Source organism: Lytechinus pictus, chromosome 5 (assembly GCF_037042905.1).
Source record: "Lytechinus pictus isolate F3 Inbred chromosome 5, Lp3.0, whole genome shotgun sequence".
Lineage (NCBI taxonomy): Eukaryota > Metazoa > Echinodermata > Echinoidea > Temnopleuroida > Toxopneustidae > Lytechinus > Lytechinus pictus.
In genome coordinates, this window is record NC_087249.1 from 32608724 (window position 1) to 32623702 (window position 14979).

Sequence of the window (14979 nt, forward strand, 5' to 3'; positions counted from 1 at the left end):
TCCCACTCTCTCACCCCATGACTCCCAACTTGCTCTCAAAACCTGTGTGTAATGTAGACTAATCCTGCCACTCTACACCCTCCCTCCTCCCCCCTTAATCCCAACATTCTCCCCATCTCATTCACCCGCCTACATAAACAAGAGCCTGATGGGGGGTCTCCCAGACCTTTGGTCTGTTGCCATGGTAACACAGCAGTGACTACCTCATTAGTGTTGGGGTTGGTGGGTGGTATAGTGAGAAGGATTGCAGACTGTTCTGAATATTGTTGCAAGAATTTTTGAAATGCATAATTTGGTGGCATTCCCCTTGCCCTATCTACTGAAAACAACCCTCAGAAAAACCTTAGGAAAAACTTTAAAGGAAAAAACAAGTACATGTAGCTTAAATTGAAATTTTTGAGTATGTGAAACATACTGCTATACCAAATGGTTGAGAAAGAACAAATTATGAATACTTCAAACTGGTACTAACAAGGCCCTTTTGCAATGAAATTTTAAAAAATCACTTCCCAATATAAATTCATTTCAAACACACAAAAAAATAAACAGAAAAGGTCACAATTCATGTTCATATAAATGTAGATACACACTCTTTTTTAATATTTTCAAATGTATCTTCAAGTATCCAGTATTTCCTGATTACACTCCTTTATATCCATAACTTTCTTCAATAAACTTAGACCAGCAGTTGGTCCCATATCTGAATCTTTATTCTTTACATCTCCTTTAACCTGGTATTAAATTTCTGGCATAATTTTCTATGACACTTTCACTTTTTAGATGGTATATTGAAAGGAGATAGGGCATGTTGGATTAACAACAAACAATTACATTTTATAAATAACAAAATAAGACTAGAATCAAAAGGGAGAATGTACAATAAAACCCAAATGAGTATTCAAATTTAGAAATTAAAAATAGTGTTTCACATTTCTCCATAAATGCATATGCGAAACTATGATCAATTCCCCCTTATTCTCATACTATGCCTTAAATCTTTAACCATTCACAATTAAATTTGACCGAGTAAACAAAAGTATTACAATTACACACGGCACCGACTTATTTTTATGATTGCTGCCCTCTAGAGTTTAATACACTACATTCTAATAATTCTCATATTCAGAGATAGGTAAGTTCTGCTTTGCCTTTCTTTTGCCTTATCATTTTCCTTTTTTTTTTGTTGAAAAAAACATGGAAATTTTCAAATTCTTTATCAATATCATCCCACAGATTTAAAATATGTAAACAGTAATTGAACTCGGCTTGAATTGTGTGATGAAATTAACCAGATGGTACACCATTGTTGCTTCCAATCAGTTTTGTTTACAAACAAATGTACTTGTATCGATGAGGTCATTCTAACACCATTTGAAGACAGATATAAATACTATCTAACACTTACAATTCATTAGTACAAGTAGATTTCAACACTCGAGTCAAAGATTTTTTGTAGCATCATTCAAAAATTAATAAATAATAATAATAATAATAATTAACATTTATATAGCGCTTAATACAACAGTTTCTAAGCGCATTGGAAAGAGAGAAAAAAAAAGAAGTAACAAAATACAGTGAGAGAGAACAGGATAAGGAATTAAGAGGACTGCTTAATGAGGTAAGATTTGAGGAGTGTTTTGAAAGATTCGACAGTGGATGCATTACGGATGGAGATGGGGAGATTGTTCCAGAGTTTAGGGGCAAGAGCAGAAAAGGCACGATCGCCGTAACGGGTAAAAGTGCGGGGTCCTAGAGAAAGTCGAAGGTGAGCAGTAGAAGAAGATCGGAGACATTGAGTTGCAGAGGATGAGGGACAAAGAGAGATAAGATTTTGAAGGTAGGATGGGGCGAGACCATGGATGATTTTATAGACAAGGAGAAGGAGCTTGAAAATAATTCTATTTTGAACCTGAAGCCAATGGAGGGAGTAGAGAATAGGGGTGATATGTTCAAATTTCTTTGTGAGGGTTACCAGTCTAGCTGCAGTATTTTGAATTCTTTGAAGGGGGGATATACTAGATTGAGGTAAACCAGCAAGTAAAGCATTACAATAATCCAAATGGGATGATACAAAGGCATGTACTATACGTTCAGTAGATGATTTATCAAGATACTTTCTTAACTTCCCTATCTTACAAATACCCCATGATGCACAACGACAAACATTTCTGATATGCTGGTTAAGGGTCAAGTTGTTATCAATAATAACTCCAAGGTCCCTCACAGTATCTGAACCACTGATATTTCCAGCGAGAAAATCTAAACAAGGTAATTGACCTGAGCTCCTAAACCTAGAGAAAATATGCAGCATCTCAGTTTTTAGTTCATTGAGCTGAACCTTGTTGTCGGATGACCAACGCTTGATATCAGCAATGCAGGCAGACAGTCTTTGAACAGCAATTAATTAATCAAAACCAAAGTTCACATACTTTGTTTCTTTCAAACGATTTTCTATGAATCATTGATGCAGAGGGAAGACTTTCCTCAACCTACAACACATATCGATCAATCTGATCAAAATTTCCACGCTTCAAAATGAACTGGAGGTATACTGTATGAAAACCAAATTATAACATTATAACACAGTATTGATATTCCATTGTGTGCAAATCAATGACTTTAATGTTTCATTCACTATAGTGTGAGCTTGAGGAGGTTAATTGCATATCTTGGTCACACTGCCACATTGACTACTGACAGCAAACCAACTGAATCTTGATCATAACTGGTCCGTAAATAATTTATTATACATGGGTCGCTCTATTTTCAATTATAGGACACCTAAATAGATCCTTGTCATTTGATTGGTTGTTTGATATCAATCATTCACCCCATTTTACGACGACGTCATCAACCGTGCAATGTTGGATCCATTCATCATGCAATTTTGGATCCATACGATTTTGTCCATTGCATGCGTGCACCCAGACTGCAGGCACCACAAGTAAAACCACTCGTGTTTGCAGCGCGGATGTTGTAAGTACGCGACAATCAACAGACCGAGCTTGTACTGCATGAGCATATTTTGCATCGAAATTCATAAATATCATATGAAAAAGAATCTATTTTAAGTGTCATATAAACCAAATAATGAATGTTCTTTTCATTCGTGCAATGAACAGAATACTTCATTCGGTGAAAGATGAAATGATCCATTCTGATTCAATGAGGAGACCTCATGAAGTATTCAGTTCATTGCACTCATAAACATTCATTATTTGCATAACATTTCATGATAGTGTTTGATAGCTAACACTCTCTGGCTAAAAACAAGACATGAGATGATTCATGCTTTAAACATACACTGTATGGATACACGCATGGCATTAAATCTATTGAGAATGGATTGGGTAACAGGAAAGTGTAGCAGGCACACCTTCAGACTTGTCATCCATAGTACACCATCATCTCGAAGATATTTCCACTTTCTGGTTCTTTTTTTGCTCTTTCTCTCTGTGTCTCTCCACCCTTCAATCATCTCTGATGGAGTGTTTTGATTCCACTGCCATCCATACATAATTGTCCATTGTCTGAAATTCATTGTTCAGTTTTCTGTCAATGCCTGATGGACTATCCACTATCATGAATCAGCCTTTGGCTGCTCTGGCGACTGTGATGATGATCCTCCAGCATCGGAGGGGATGGTTTTCCTGTTTTTGGCTTCCTCTTTGCCCTGTAACTCTTGGTCTATCCTCTCCTTGGCTCGCACAACCTACATAGAGAGAAGAGAGAGGGGAAAAAGGGAAATGTTGCTTAAATCTGCCCATGAAGGCAACTCGAAAGTCCATAGCTTGTAAAATCTGTAACATACTAATTACATAACAAGCTTGTATGGACCTATGGAGGTCTCATTACATTACCCCAGCTATAGCTATGCTGCCATAAGCACTAAAGCTTTCAAGAAAAAAAAAATCCTACAGATCATCAATCACTGCAGACTTGCCAACCTCTGGGAATGAAAAAGTGTATTCTGTGACAAAAAAAAGTGTATTTTTCTCCCAAAAAGTGTATTTCATAATAAAATGCGTGGCGCACTCGCTCATCGCGGCGCTCAAGCTGCATGCAAGCTAAAATGCGCACTGCTCTTGCAGAAGAAAAAAAAAACCATTAAAACATGTGTATACCTCACCCTGGTTTTAACAAAATGATTGAAAAAAAAACAAGTTACCTATAAAAATTACATTGATCTAATACCATACTTGTGTAAGTTTTATGAAAAAGAGACATATAGAGATGATTTTTCTCAATGAATTACGATTTTGTAAAAAAAAAAAAAACGTACTAAATACGCCAAAAACGTACTAAATACGCCAAAAACGTACTGGTTGGCAGGTCTCTAACTGGGTAAAGAGCAACACATTGTGGATGAACTTTTTGCTGATAGAAATTCAACAAAAGTGTCTATATTTTGCAGACAGTCATACGTCTTTAAAAAAATATCTAGAATAATTAATACCCAGTGATGTGATTTCTTAAGGATAAGGTCAGTGATTGTAAAAACATTGTTAAACCTCTTTAAACTTAGTTGTCTTCTGCATGCAAAATCCACTCCAAGAAAATTCTAAAATATGAGCGGCAAAGGCTTCATTTCAATAAGAGTAATTTTAATCAATCTCTTCATTCAATAAGGAATAACTGTGTCCGATTCTCCCACATTTCCACGTTCATCCCTCACCACAAGAATAAAAATATCCCACTGTTAAAAATCACCTTTGATCTTTTCTGAATGATATGAGTTTCTAGACTCAATACCAAACAACATACCTTGGACTGAAGATAAAGTGATCCCCCTTTTGATTTTTCATTGACAGAGAAAAGATGTTCATAGTTTTTCAAGATGGCCTCTTGGTCTCCTAGACTTTTGATATTGAGAATCTTCTGGGCTTCTTCTAATGTTATTCCTGTAATATTATCTGCTGCTGCAGTCTTGGCCCCTTGCTTACCCCCTCCAGCTCTCTGTGCCGCATGTTGACTTGCTGCAGAGATGAGAAAAAAAGAGAGAAATGCGCAACATGAACAAATAAAGCGATGTATGATGGGGTATCCTTACAAGACCTACAGACAGGTCTACACCCAAACTAAAATCTGATTTAATGCTGAAAATTTTGGCAAAAGTGAATGTAAGGTTGAAAACTTGACATTCTAAATTTGTCAAATCTGCAAAAAAAGAATATCGTAAATAAAAAAGAAATATCGAGTTGCATGTAGCAGCAATTCTCACATTTGTACATATTTCAAAGTTGTTGTGCATATAAATAGGTTGGGAAAATTAAATTTTTTTAATATCATACCTCTAACTTAATAACAGATTTTGATGAAACTTCATACATGTACACGTGCTTGCTTATTTTTTGCTGTTTTTCAAATATACATATTGCTGGACAAAAGTTCCAACTTCCAAACACATCAACCAATCAAGTGATAATTACAGGTATATGTACCAAAGCTCTTGTCAAGCTGTAACAATAACTCCTTTCTGTATTTACTATGATGACATACTCCATTTTAATCCATCCTAAAACATAATTTAAATCAGGTTAAATGTATCAAACTAAAGCTCGATAACTCTGAGTAATTACGTTTACATATAAACTTAAAGGTAACTTGAAAAAAGGATTCGGATGTATTTTTCTACAAAATTTGAAGTACCAATGATTCCATACCTTGTATTTCTTGACGAAGAGCTTTTGTGAATGCCCTTGCCACAACCTGTCCTCCAATTACAATAATCTGGGCCAGGTACTTGGCAGCCTGCAGAAAAAGGGTTCCATATAAAAAAAATATTAGAAGTAACATTATAACAAATAAAATTAAGAAGGTAAACTCACAATTTTCTTTTAAAACTTTGAACATATTAATTATAATGCTCAATCACTCACTCTAATCATAATGCCAGGGGTGGTATTCTGAAATCCATTTTATCTCAGAGTCAGATGAAATAAAATATTTTATCTCCAAAATCAGTAAGATAAGATGCCCTTAAAATCTCTCTAAATTAGTATTCTGAGAAAAATTGTATCTTCAATTTATCTCTGTAAGACACCTTTTTTGAAGTAATATCCAATGAGAAATACTTTTAAAGCACTCTCATCTCATTCAACCAATGAAAATCCAATCCATCAGGTGTGACAAAGGAGCGAGATGGCATCAATTTATTGAATTCAAATGCGCTTGCTCTATGTGCTAGCAATAGCATGTCTTTACAGAGATTTCTTTTTAAAAATGACAATATTCTCATCTTTTTTTCAATGACAATGTCAAGCATCATTTCAAAGACAATAGTTATGAAATACATGTAGGCCTACTTCTTATTTCTACAGGAACAATGTTAAGGTATTACTCTCAATGACCATATCATTTTCTTCATTTTCATTTCAAGATTAGGAGCTAAATCGCCTTAAAAAATCCATGGCATGGGGTGTTAATCGCGTAAACTGAAAATAATGAATTGCGGATGCGACGCAACGATCAGAACAAAAGACAAGACTTCACCAAAACAGACGCGTGGGACTGAAATAATTCGCGAGTAGACTCAATTTTCGATCTTTAATTCCGCCCCGGTGATTTATTCTACAATCTAAAATACTAAAAATATAATGTTAGAATCACTGTAAGATAGATAGTTTGTAGAAATACTTACCATATTGTATATGTGTTAATATGATTCTCTGTGCTCTTCTAACTTTAAATTTGAAGGTAAAGTGTGCCAGCCTCAGCTCAATCATGCCGTCATTCACTGCGATGATGTAATACACTTCTACGGTACTGGTACCAATTAATGAGTATGCTACCTTCAGTTCATTCACTACCTTGAATATTACATTCGATGTATTGAATTGAATCGGCTGATATTGAGGATGCTTGAGAAACAGAGGGCAAAAATAAATGAAAAAAAAATCAATAACACGAAATCGTAGCTGCAGGGGGAAGCCTTGAAGAAGAATATAAATGCCCCAAATGCGTTATGGTAAACAAGACTGTAGAATATATATACTACATGCTATATTTGAAATTTTGTCGTTATCTTATTATTGTCATGTGGGGGTCATTTTTTTTTCAAGAATTTCACGGTGGAGGGTCCGGGAAGGGGGGGGGGGCGCCAGCTGGTGATCCGCCCGATCACCGATTTCTAAAAATAGCGTTTAATGCCTTGTTGGCATCGTTACAATGTCAACATTATGATGGCCATCCTATATGCTTTGTCGTCGTCGTTTATTATTTTTTCATTATTATTATCATCATCATTTTTATAGTTATTAATATTATTATTTCCTTATTAGTTTCTTTAAGTTCCGCCTGTGCTACTGGGTCCCAAAAAAGGGCGGATCCAGGATTTTCCAAAATATTTTGGACATCTAACACTCCTCACTTTTAAATTCCAGTTTCACCAGATCTTTTTTTCAACAAGGATTTTTAAACGGATATTTGTTTAGAATGCTTCTTTGATGTCGTTAATTATGTTATATGCCTTGCATACTTGCTCTTCTTAATCCTATTATACCTATTGTAGTAATTATAATAACTCATATAATGCAATGAATATCATATTACCGCGTTCAGCACCGATGTGCTTTAATTGGCTGAGCCTATACCACAGCTTTTGCAATGGCCGGTACTATTTATTTATATTCCCAATACATCTCTATATTTCCTTTGATTTTTTTGCCCCCCCCCCTTCATTTTCATTTCTACTTTTTAATGTGCAATATTTTGTGTATGAGAATATTATATACTTTATTTATGACATGGGAGCGGCATATGTGTGGGGGCACATGCCTCCGGGCAACAGTTTTGAATTTCACTTTTGTCGCTCCCATATTTCATTGCATGTTTGTAAAATTGTAATTGTTTTTCTGATATAATGTATTTGTACTTTTTATATTGGTCAAATAAATAAAAGGCCTATTACAAAAAAATGAACGTCACTATAAAAATATTTGGTGTAAGTGACTCTCAAAAGGAAGGTGGGCACACTCCTGTACGAACAACATAATAATGTACATTAAAAGTATCGACTATATATGACTCTCAAACGGGGGGGGGGGCGGAAATCCCCCTGGATCCACCACTGGTCCCAAACACAGATATATACCGAGTACGTGTGTCAGAAAAATGTTTGCAGTTGTCTACTGTATGAACATATATTGACTTATGTCGCTAACTGATAGAGTTATTCTCCTCCCCCCGCACCGCTCATTTTGCTACCATTTTCTTACGGATCTTAATTAAGGGACAATCTCCAGAAGGTCATAAAATCTCAGTTGCGCCAAGTACACTGGGCGAAGAATGAAACAAACTGTGAAATAGATAATTAACTTGTGCGCATGCAGAAAGACACCTAACCCCCGCCGGGACACCTAACCTTCATTCCACTCATAGACACACCCACCCATACCACACCCACTCACATGATAAACAGCACACACATTTGTGAAGGGCCCAACATTAACTACTTCCAAACCAGTTCTGCGCAAATCATTTTTCACTAACTTTTCAAAAGTAAGTGGTGCTCACTCAAGCGGAAATATTTTTCGACATGCAGTTATATCGTCATTTGTCAAGTCCACCCCAGGAAAATGTTGACTTGAATAAATAGAGAAAATCAAACTAGCATAGTGCTGATAATATAAATCGGATGTAAAATAAGAAAGTTATGACAGTTTAAAGTTTAGCTTATTTTTCACAAGACTGATATGCACAACTACTATAGGTGACTCATTCAATGATGTCCATCACTCACTATTTCTTTTGTTTTTGTATTGTTTGAATTATACAATATTTCATTTTGTATAGATTTGACAATTAAGGACCAACTTGACTGAACCATATAGTATTAAACAATGCTAATTCCACATGGTTAGGGAGGAATTAGTCGTTGTATCATTTGACAATGAGGAAAAAAATTAGAATATTTCATATTTCATATAATAAAATACCAAAGAAATAGTGAGTGGATGACATCATAGTCTCCTCATTTGCATACGAGGCAGGATGTGCATATAACTGTTTTGTGAAATTAAGCGAAACTTTAAAATATCATAACTTTCTTATTTTACATCCGATTTTGATGAAATTTTCAGTGTTATGCTTGTAGGATTTTTCTCTTTTTATTCAAATCAACTTTTTGTTGGGGTGGACTTGTTCTTTAAATGGATCTGCACCAATGTTAAAATGTGGACAAATCTTCAGGATACTACAAATGTATATTTTTACACGATTTTTTTTTGTTACGCACTGTAGAGTGGACGCGACATTGCTCCGGGCTTTATTTTGTCGAAGATACAGGGTTAAGGTTGCAATAGGGTTTCATATAGGGTTGCAGTTGGTCATTTAATTAGCGTGTGGAATTTACAGCGGAGCAATCGTCACCGGAGCAAATGTCATGGAACACAACGAAAGCATGACCAGCAATGAGATAAGGAGAAGGAACTAAACACTGCTTAAAAAGATGATCCAGGCTGGAAATATTTTATATCTAAATAAATAGAGTAAAATTCACAAAGAAAAATGCTGAAAACTTCATCAAAATCGGATAACAAATAACAAAGTTATTGAGTTTATCAATATTTTGTGAAAAAAATTATATGCACATCGTCATGAATATTCATTAGGTGGGCTAATGATGTCACATCCCCACTTTCCTTTTTTTAATGTTATTACATAGTTTTCAAATATCCCTATTCAGGTCAAATTGTCAAAACGTAATAGTTAGCGCTGTACGCTCGAATTTTGACTGGTGATCTCAATATTAATTTTATAACAAATTACTAAAAATTCCAATTTCATGACAGTTTATCAAAAATTTCGGCTCGCGATTTGCGCTCGCATTGATTGTTGAACATATATTAACTCATGCATCTTAAATTATAATTACAAAAGTGCTTGAAATGTCCAGTTTTCAGGCCATAATAAATTAACTGATTTCGCGCGCTCATTAGGCTTATTAAATTAATAAATAATATATTAATTTAATAAAGAAAACGCCCCCTTTTTCAGAATGGAATATCGACAAGTTTCTTTGTCCCGCTTAGGAAGAAAAATAGGAAGATAGTCATCATTTTCATATGATGACATAGTTCTTAGAATGTCTCTGTCCTATGTCAAAACTCAAAGTAATAATAATGAAACATATCTTTTTTAACTGTGATTCATATCCACCTCATAATTTTCCTACAAAGTGCTTGAAATACAGAGCTTAAATTGACCCTTTTCCAGATTGGAATATCAAATATTTTAAGCTCGAGCTTCGCGCTCGCTTTATTGATTTTCATGATGAAAAAAAAGGTATTTAGAATCCCAGATTCTAGGTCGAAATCTGAAACACGTGCACGCAGATAGGCAGCTTGTTCTCTATTTCAATCATTATGAGCCCATATATCCATGCAGTTTCACTGAGATCAGAATATCAAACAATTTCTGTTAACCCTTTGCGCTTGCATTATTAATGTAGGAAGATACCAAGTTCTACCCAATTTTTTTCATGATTTACAAAACATGAAGATATCGAGTATTCCGTTTTTAGGTTTGAAATCTCATTTTTTTCTGCTCGCGCTTCGCGCTCGCATCAATTGCTTGGTTATATACTTATACCGTTCATGATTACAAAAAGTGTATAGAACGTTATATTTTTAGGCCGGAATGTCAAAAAAATTTCAGCTCGGGCTTTGCGCTCGCATTATTTAATCAGTGAAATAGGTATCGTCTTAATGGCTAACTGCAAATCGTCCTTAACAGGTCCCTTTTCGACAAGGCCAGAACGCAATATAAAAATTTCTGCTCGCGCTTCGCACTCACAGTAATTATCTAGTTACATATACGCATCTTCTTCAGGTTTACAAACATTGCCCAGAATATATGTTCAACTGAATTTTCAGAACAAAATGCATGAAATTACAAAATTGTTTAGCTCGCACTTCGATCGCACTAACACTATTTTAATAGGGCTTATGAAATTATTACAAATTTATGTTGTTATTAGAATAAAGCTAAGAAATTACTCTTAGGACATGGGCCCGTTTTGCCCCCCCCCCAAAAAAAAAAAAAAACCAAAGAAAAAATTTCACGATCACAAAAAAAAAGAGAAAAGGAAAGGGAAAAGGGTGAAATATATCTTTTCCAAATATTATGTTAAAATCTATCACAAACTTGGATTTTTATAACAAAAATGTCAAAAATTTTGCTCAATCGCTTCGCTCGCTCGTAACTTCTTATTAATTTTACGTGATAAGCCATTTCAAGCCCCCTCAAAATTTTTGGCTCATTATGCCACTGGGACAACCCCTTCAAAAAAACAAAAATCAACTTTGAGCGGCCGATCGGGAAAATATAGGTGAAAAAAAATTTCGGGCCCCAGCTATTGGCGGAGGCTGGATCCGCCCCTGGACTCATGCAAAGTTCCGTATGTGGTATCATAATGAGTGGAAGGAATGACTCTATCATATCAATATCAGTCTGTTTCTGTTTATTGTAAGTCCCGAAAAAACTCGGCAGGCCAGCATTTTTGCTGGTTAACGCCAAGCTGGTATATAACCAATTACCTAGGAAACATACGTCTAACAAAGTTAGGGATCATAGTCAGGAGTCATAGCAGCTGGCAGCTGACCTATAGACGACATATATATTACACTAATGAAAGTGGAGACAATATGGTATTTCCTCATATATCTATTAAATTTTTTTTCATACTTTGGACAAGATAACTTTATACTAATGGGACATTTTTTCAGACTCACTTTGTAGTAAGCCCTATAAAGTTATTCTCCATAAAAACAAAAAGCCCCGCCCCTCCATTTACTTTTGATATGGTACGCCAGTGGTACAATTACATTGGTTTTGAAGGTAATGTTTATTCCCGGTGTTTATTATGTACCTCGTGGGCTAAGCGAATGTAAAAGTTTCAATTTTTTGAGTTTTATTACATTTTATAAGAACATATATATATCACTAGGGAGTCTTTGTGATAACACAGGACAGTTTCTATCTGTCCACTTCACTACCCTTATTTTTGCTTATTGGCTTGCCGTAGATCGCTTAAGCAAACACGTGCATTTGTTGTCTTGTTTATTTGAGGTATACCTTTATTTGATGAGATCGGATGCGATGCAATTAATGCGATGCGGACTCGACTATAACCCCTCACTTACTTTTTCATGCGTAACAATAGGGATTTTGCGATGCCATGACTCTGCAAATTGTAAGGACTGTGCTTCTTTCCAAGGGCAAAAGTACGCGAGTTGTGCAATTCTTACCAATAACACAAAAACACTGCTCATTTTGGACCGATAGACCATTTTCATCAACATCAAGAATGACACAAAATTCGAAGAAAAAGGCCGTGTTATTTGACCTGGGAGGTGTCCTGTTTGAGCCGCCGCAGAATGCCCTTCGAAAGTACGGAGAACAACTAGGATTGCCCGGGTGAGTACTATCGGGTTAGGTCCACGTCCAGCTAGCTCTTTTTCGCGAGTTAGCGATCTATTTAAATGCCAAAGTTCAGTGTTTGTGTTACTGTTTGCTGTAATAATTCGCCATGTCATGACCAAATAAGATAAATATATATGTGAAAGTTCAATCAAATGAGACTAATTTTTAGTAAGACTAGTAGTACTAGTAAAACAAGTATGGTAGTGGATCGTATTACCGAACACTTTTCATGAATTTGATCATATTTATCACACACATTATTCCAATAAAATTCACAAAACTTTCACCATAAATACACAAATACCTACAAAATATAAATATGCAGAATTTTTGCCAAAATTGTTTTTCATTTTTACGACATCAGCTTCCAATCGGACCTAGCTCTCTTCGCAAGTGAAATATTTTGGTCACTTGGAAAAGGCACTCATTCAATGAACAAGGTTATGATATAACCTTGTTCTCAGTTATATCTCCATGTGTGGCAAAATAAGGATGGCAATGTTTGGCTTATTTTCTCTTTTTCTTTGGGACAAATGCTTGATTTTTTTACACTGACAGTTTCCATCACACCTATTCGTCATACAACTTGGCCATTTAGTAAATTTGATTCTTTAAATTATTTTTTTCTTAATTAAATTTAAAAATAGAGATAAAAAATGAAAATTTTCTTGCCATATTATTTTCCACCAATAGAGGGCGTACACAAAAATATGCCCAAAATTCAAGTTTTTGAGCGCTCTAGTAAATACAAAAATTATTCCCAAGTTACAAATGAAAAATAGATTGCAACTGTATGGAAATTAGTAATTTTGGTCACAAAAGTGATATTTTAATCATTTTTTAAAGTGTGTGCTCTGTACAGCATTGGCATGCCATAGTCCAACCCGTAGATTCCCCACAGGCAGGATGGTTGCAGTGAACAAGTGGGAAAAGGTATTGTATTACCGAACGTGTGTTTTCTATGGGAATAGTTGGGAAAACAACAAAGCCACTGGCACTGACAAGCTATTTTGACCATATTTTATTGTTTTGAGGATATAAAGACTTCGAAATTGTGTTTTTGATAATTTTTCATCATTTTTCTATTCAAGTTCCTTTTGGAAGGATGTTGCAAAGGTTTGAGCGTATTTGATTATTTTCTGACGCATATGATGCGCGCGTTCGGTAATACAAGGCCGGTCGGTAATACAATCACTCACTATACTAGGCCTAGGGCCAGGTAGTCTCCCGGGGGGGGCACTCGACCAAAAAAGTGGTGGGGGTGTGCCGCGGGCGAGACAAAAAACGGGGGCCTTGGAGCGGGCTTATTGTAAAAAGGAGGGTCCTCGGAACGGGCTTCGGACCTACAAATGTTTGTGAAAACGGGGGTCCTTGGAACGGGTCGCCTGCGTGCGAGTGCGTATGCATCCCAATGGAACGTGCATGCAGCTGGGCTGCGGCACGACTGCCGGGCGCGCTAGCGCAGAGGCGATGGTCAGACAGCGAGCTGCGGCCGCTTTTCACCAAAATTGCGACCGGAACGGCGTAACGGAAAATATGCGAAGCCCTGGAGCGGATTTTTTCTTCTTTTTTTCTCGAGAAGAAGAAAATGCTATGCTTTGGAGCGGCTTTCTTTGTTCTTTTTCTCAATAAGACAAAAATGCTATGCCTCGGAACGGAAATTTGAGTGTAAAAATGGGGGTCCCCTCCGCGGCACATACCCACTATGCATTATATACTGAGTGCCCCCCCCCCCGGGGGTAGTCTTGAGTACTCCATGATGATGTTTTTTTAATATTTTGACATATAAAAATATATACTTCTTCATCATGGAGTCTTGACACTCGTTCCATAGAAGCTGCAGCGAGACCTACACACCCGGATAGATTTCCCTAGGAAATCCATAGTTAGAGGGTGAAATCGGTTTGTAGGGGTGAATTTTATTTATCTATGTCTATGAACCTTCATGCGCCTAATGCGTATAAAGGGATAAAAATTATTTCACAATATATGGTAAAAGTGAGACGTTTCTTACCCGACCTATCTCCCGTAGATCCCTCGATCCGTTTGTCAACAAAGCAAAGACAATAGACCTGACCCTTGAACTGCTTTGTGATGACGTACATTTGACTAGCGATGCCGTTTTGAAGAACAATTTACAGATAAAAATTATTATTTCACAAATACTTAAATTTAATACGTGATTATAAATTATTAGTATATACTACTGATTCTCTGTGGACATAAATTTGCTATTCATTATTTTCTTCTTTATCATCAAATCTATAAAAAACAAAACAGACTGTGACAAAGCAGTTCTCACAGTTAGATAGTTAATACACCTGGGGTCCATTTCAGAAAGAGTTGCAACTGTTGTAACTTTGCCATTATGGCAACTACCATGGTAACCTTGATTTTGATTAGCTTCTGAACCCTGTTGTCATGGTGCAGTTGTAGTTGCCATAATGGCAAATTTACAACAGTTGCATCTCTTTATAAAACGGGCCCCTATACATGTAGTCTACATAAATGGGAGTCTATCTTAGGCCACAGTATGCATGTGAAATTCTTAATAGA

General features: G+C 36.0%; 2 protein-coding genes across 2 annotated transcripts in view; one reads left to right on the plus strand and one right to left on the minus strand.

Annotated features, from left to right (window-relative positions):
• Positions 1 to 561: 561 nt before the first annotated feature.
• Positions 562 to 6764, minus strand: LOC129262081 (mitochondrial import inner membrane translocase subunit Tim16-like). The gene is made up of 4 exons (XM_054900121.2): positions 6641 to 6764; positions 5664 to 5751; positions 4765 to 4976; positions 562 to 3712 (listed from the first exon to the last, which is right to left on the minus strand). The coding sequence occupies exons 1-4, from the start codon at positions 6641 to 6643 to the stop codon at positions 3581 to 3583; spliced, it is 435 nt and encodes a 144-aa protein (XP_054756096.2). The 5' UTR covers positions 6644 to 6764; the 3' UTR covers positions 562 to 3580.
• A 5260-nt stretch (positions 6765 to 12024) lies between these two features.
• The window catches only part of LOC129261533 (bifunctional epoxide hydrolase 2-like), a 33440-nt gene continuing 30485 nt past the window's right edge, over positions 12025 to 14979 (plus strand). Inside the window, exon 1 of the mRNA XM_064100274.1 lies at positions 12025 to 12417. Coding sequence (XP_063956344.1) covers positions 12179 to 12417 — 239 coding nt within the window. The 5' untranslated portion in view covers positions 12025 to 12178. The remainder of the gene's footprint in view (positions 12418 to 14979) is intronic.

Bases quoted from the DNA above. Each gene is read 5' to 3' on its own strand.
- LOC129262081 (XM_054900121.2), bottom strand. The intron at 4,977-5,663 runs GTATGGAATCAT...TCATCTCTGCAG, and splicing joins TCTTCGTCAAGAAATACAAG to CAAGTCAACATGCGGCACAG. The intron at 3,713-4,764 runs GTATGTTGTTTG...CTCTCTATGTAG, and splicing joins CACTTTATCTTCAGTCCAAG to GTTGTGCGAGCCAAGGAGAG.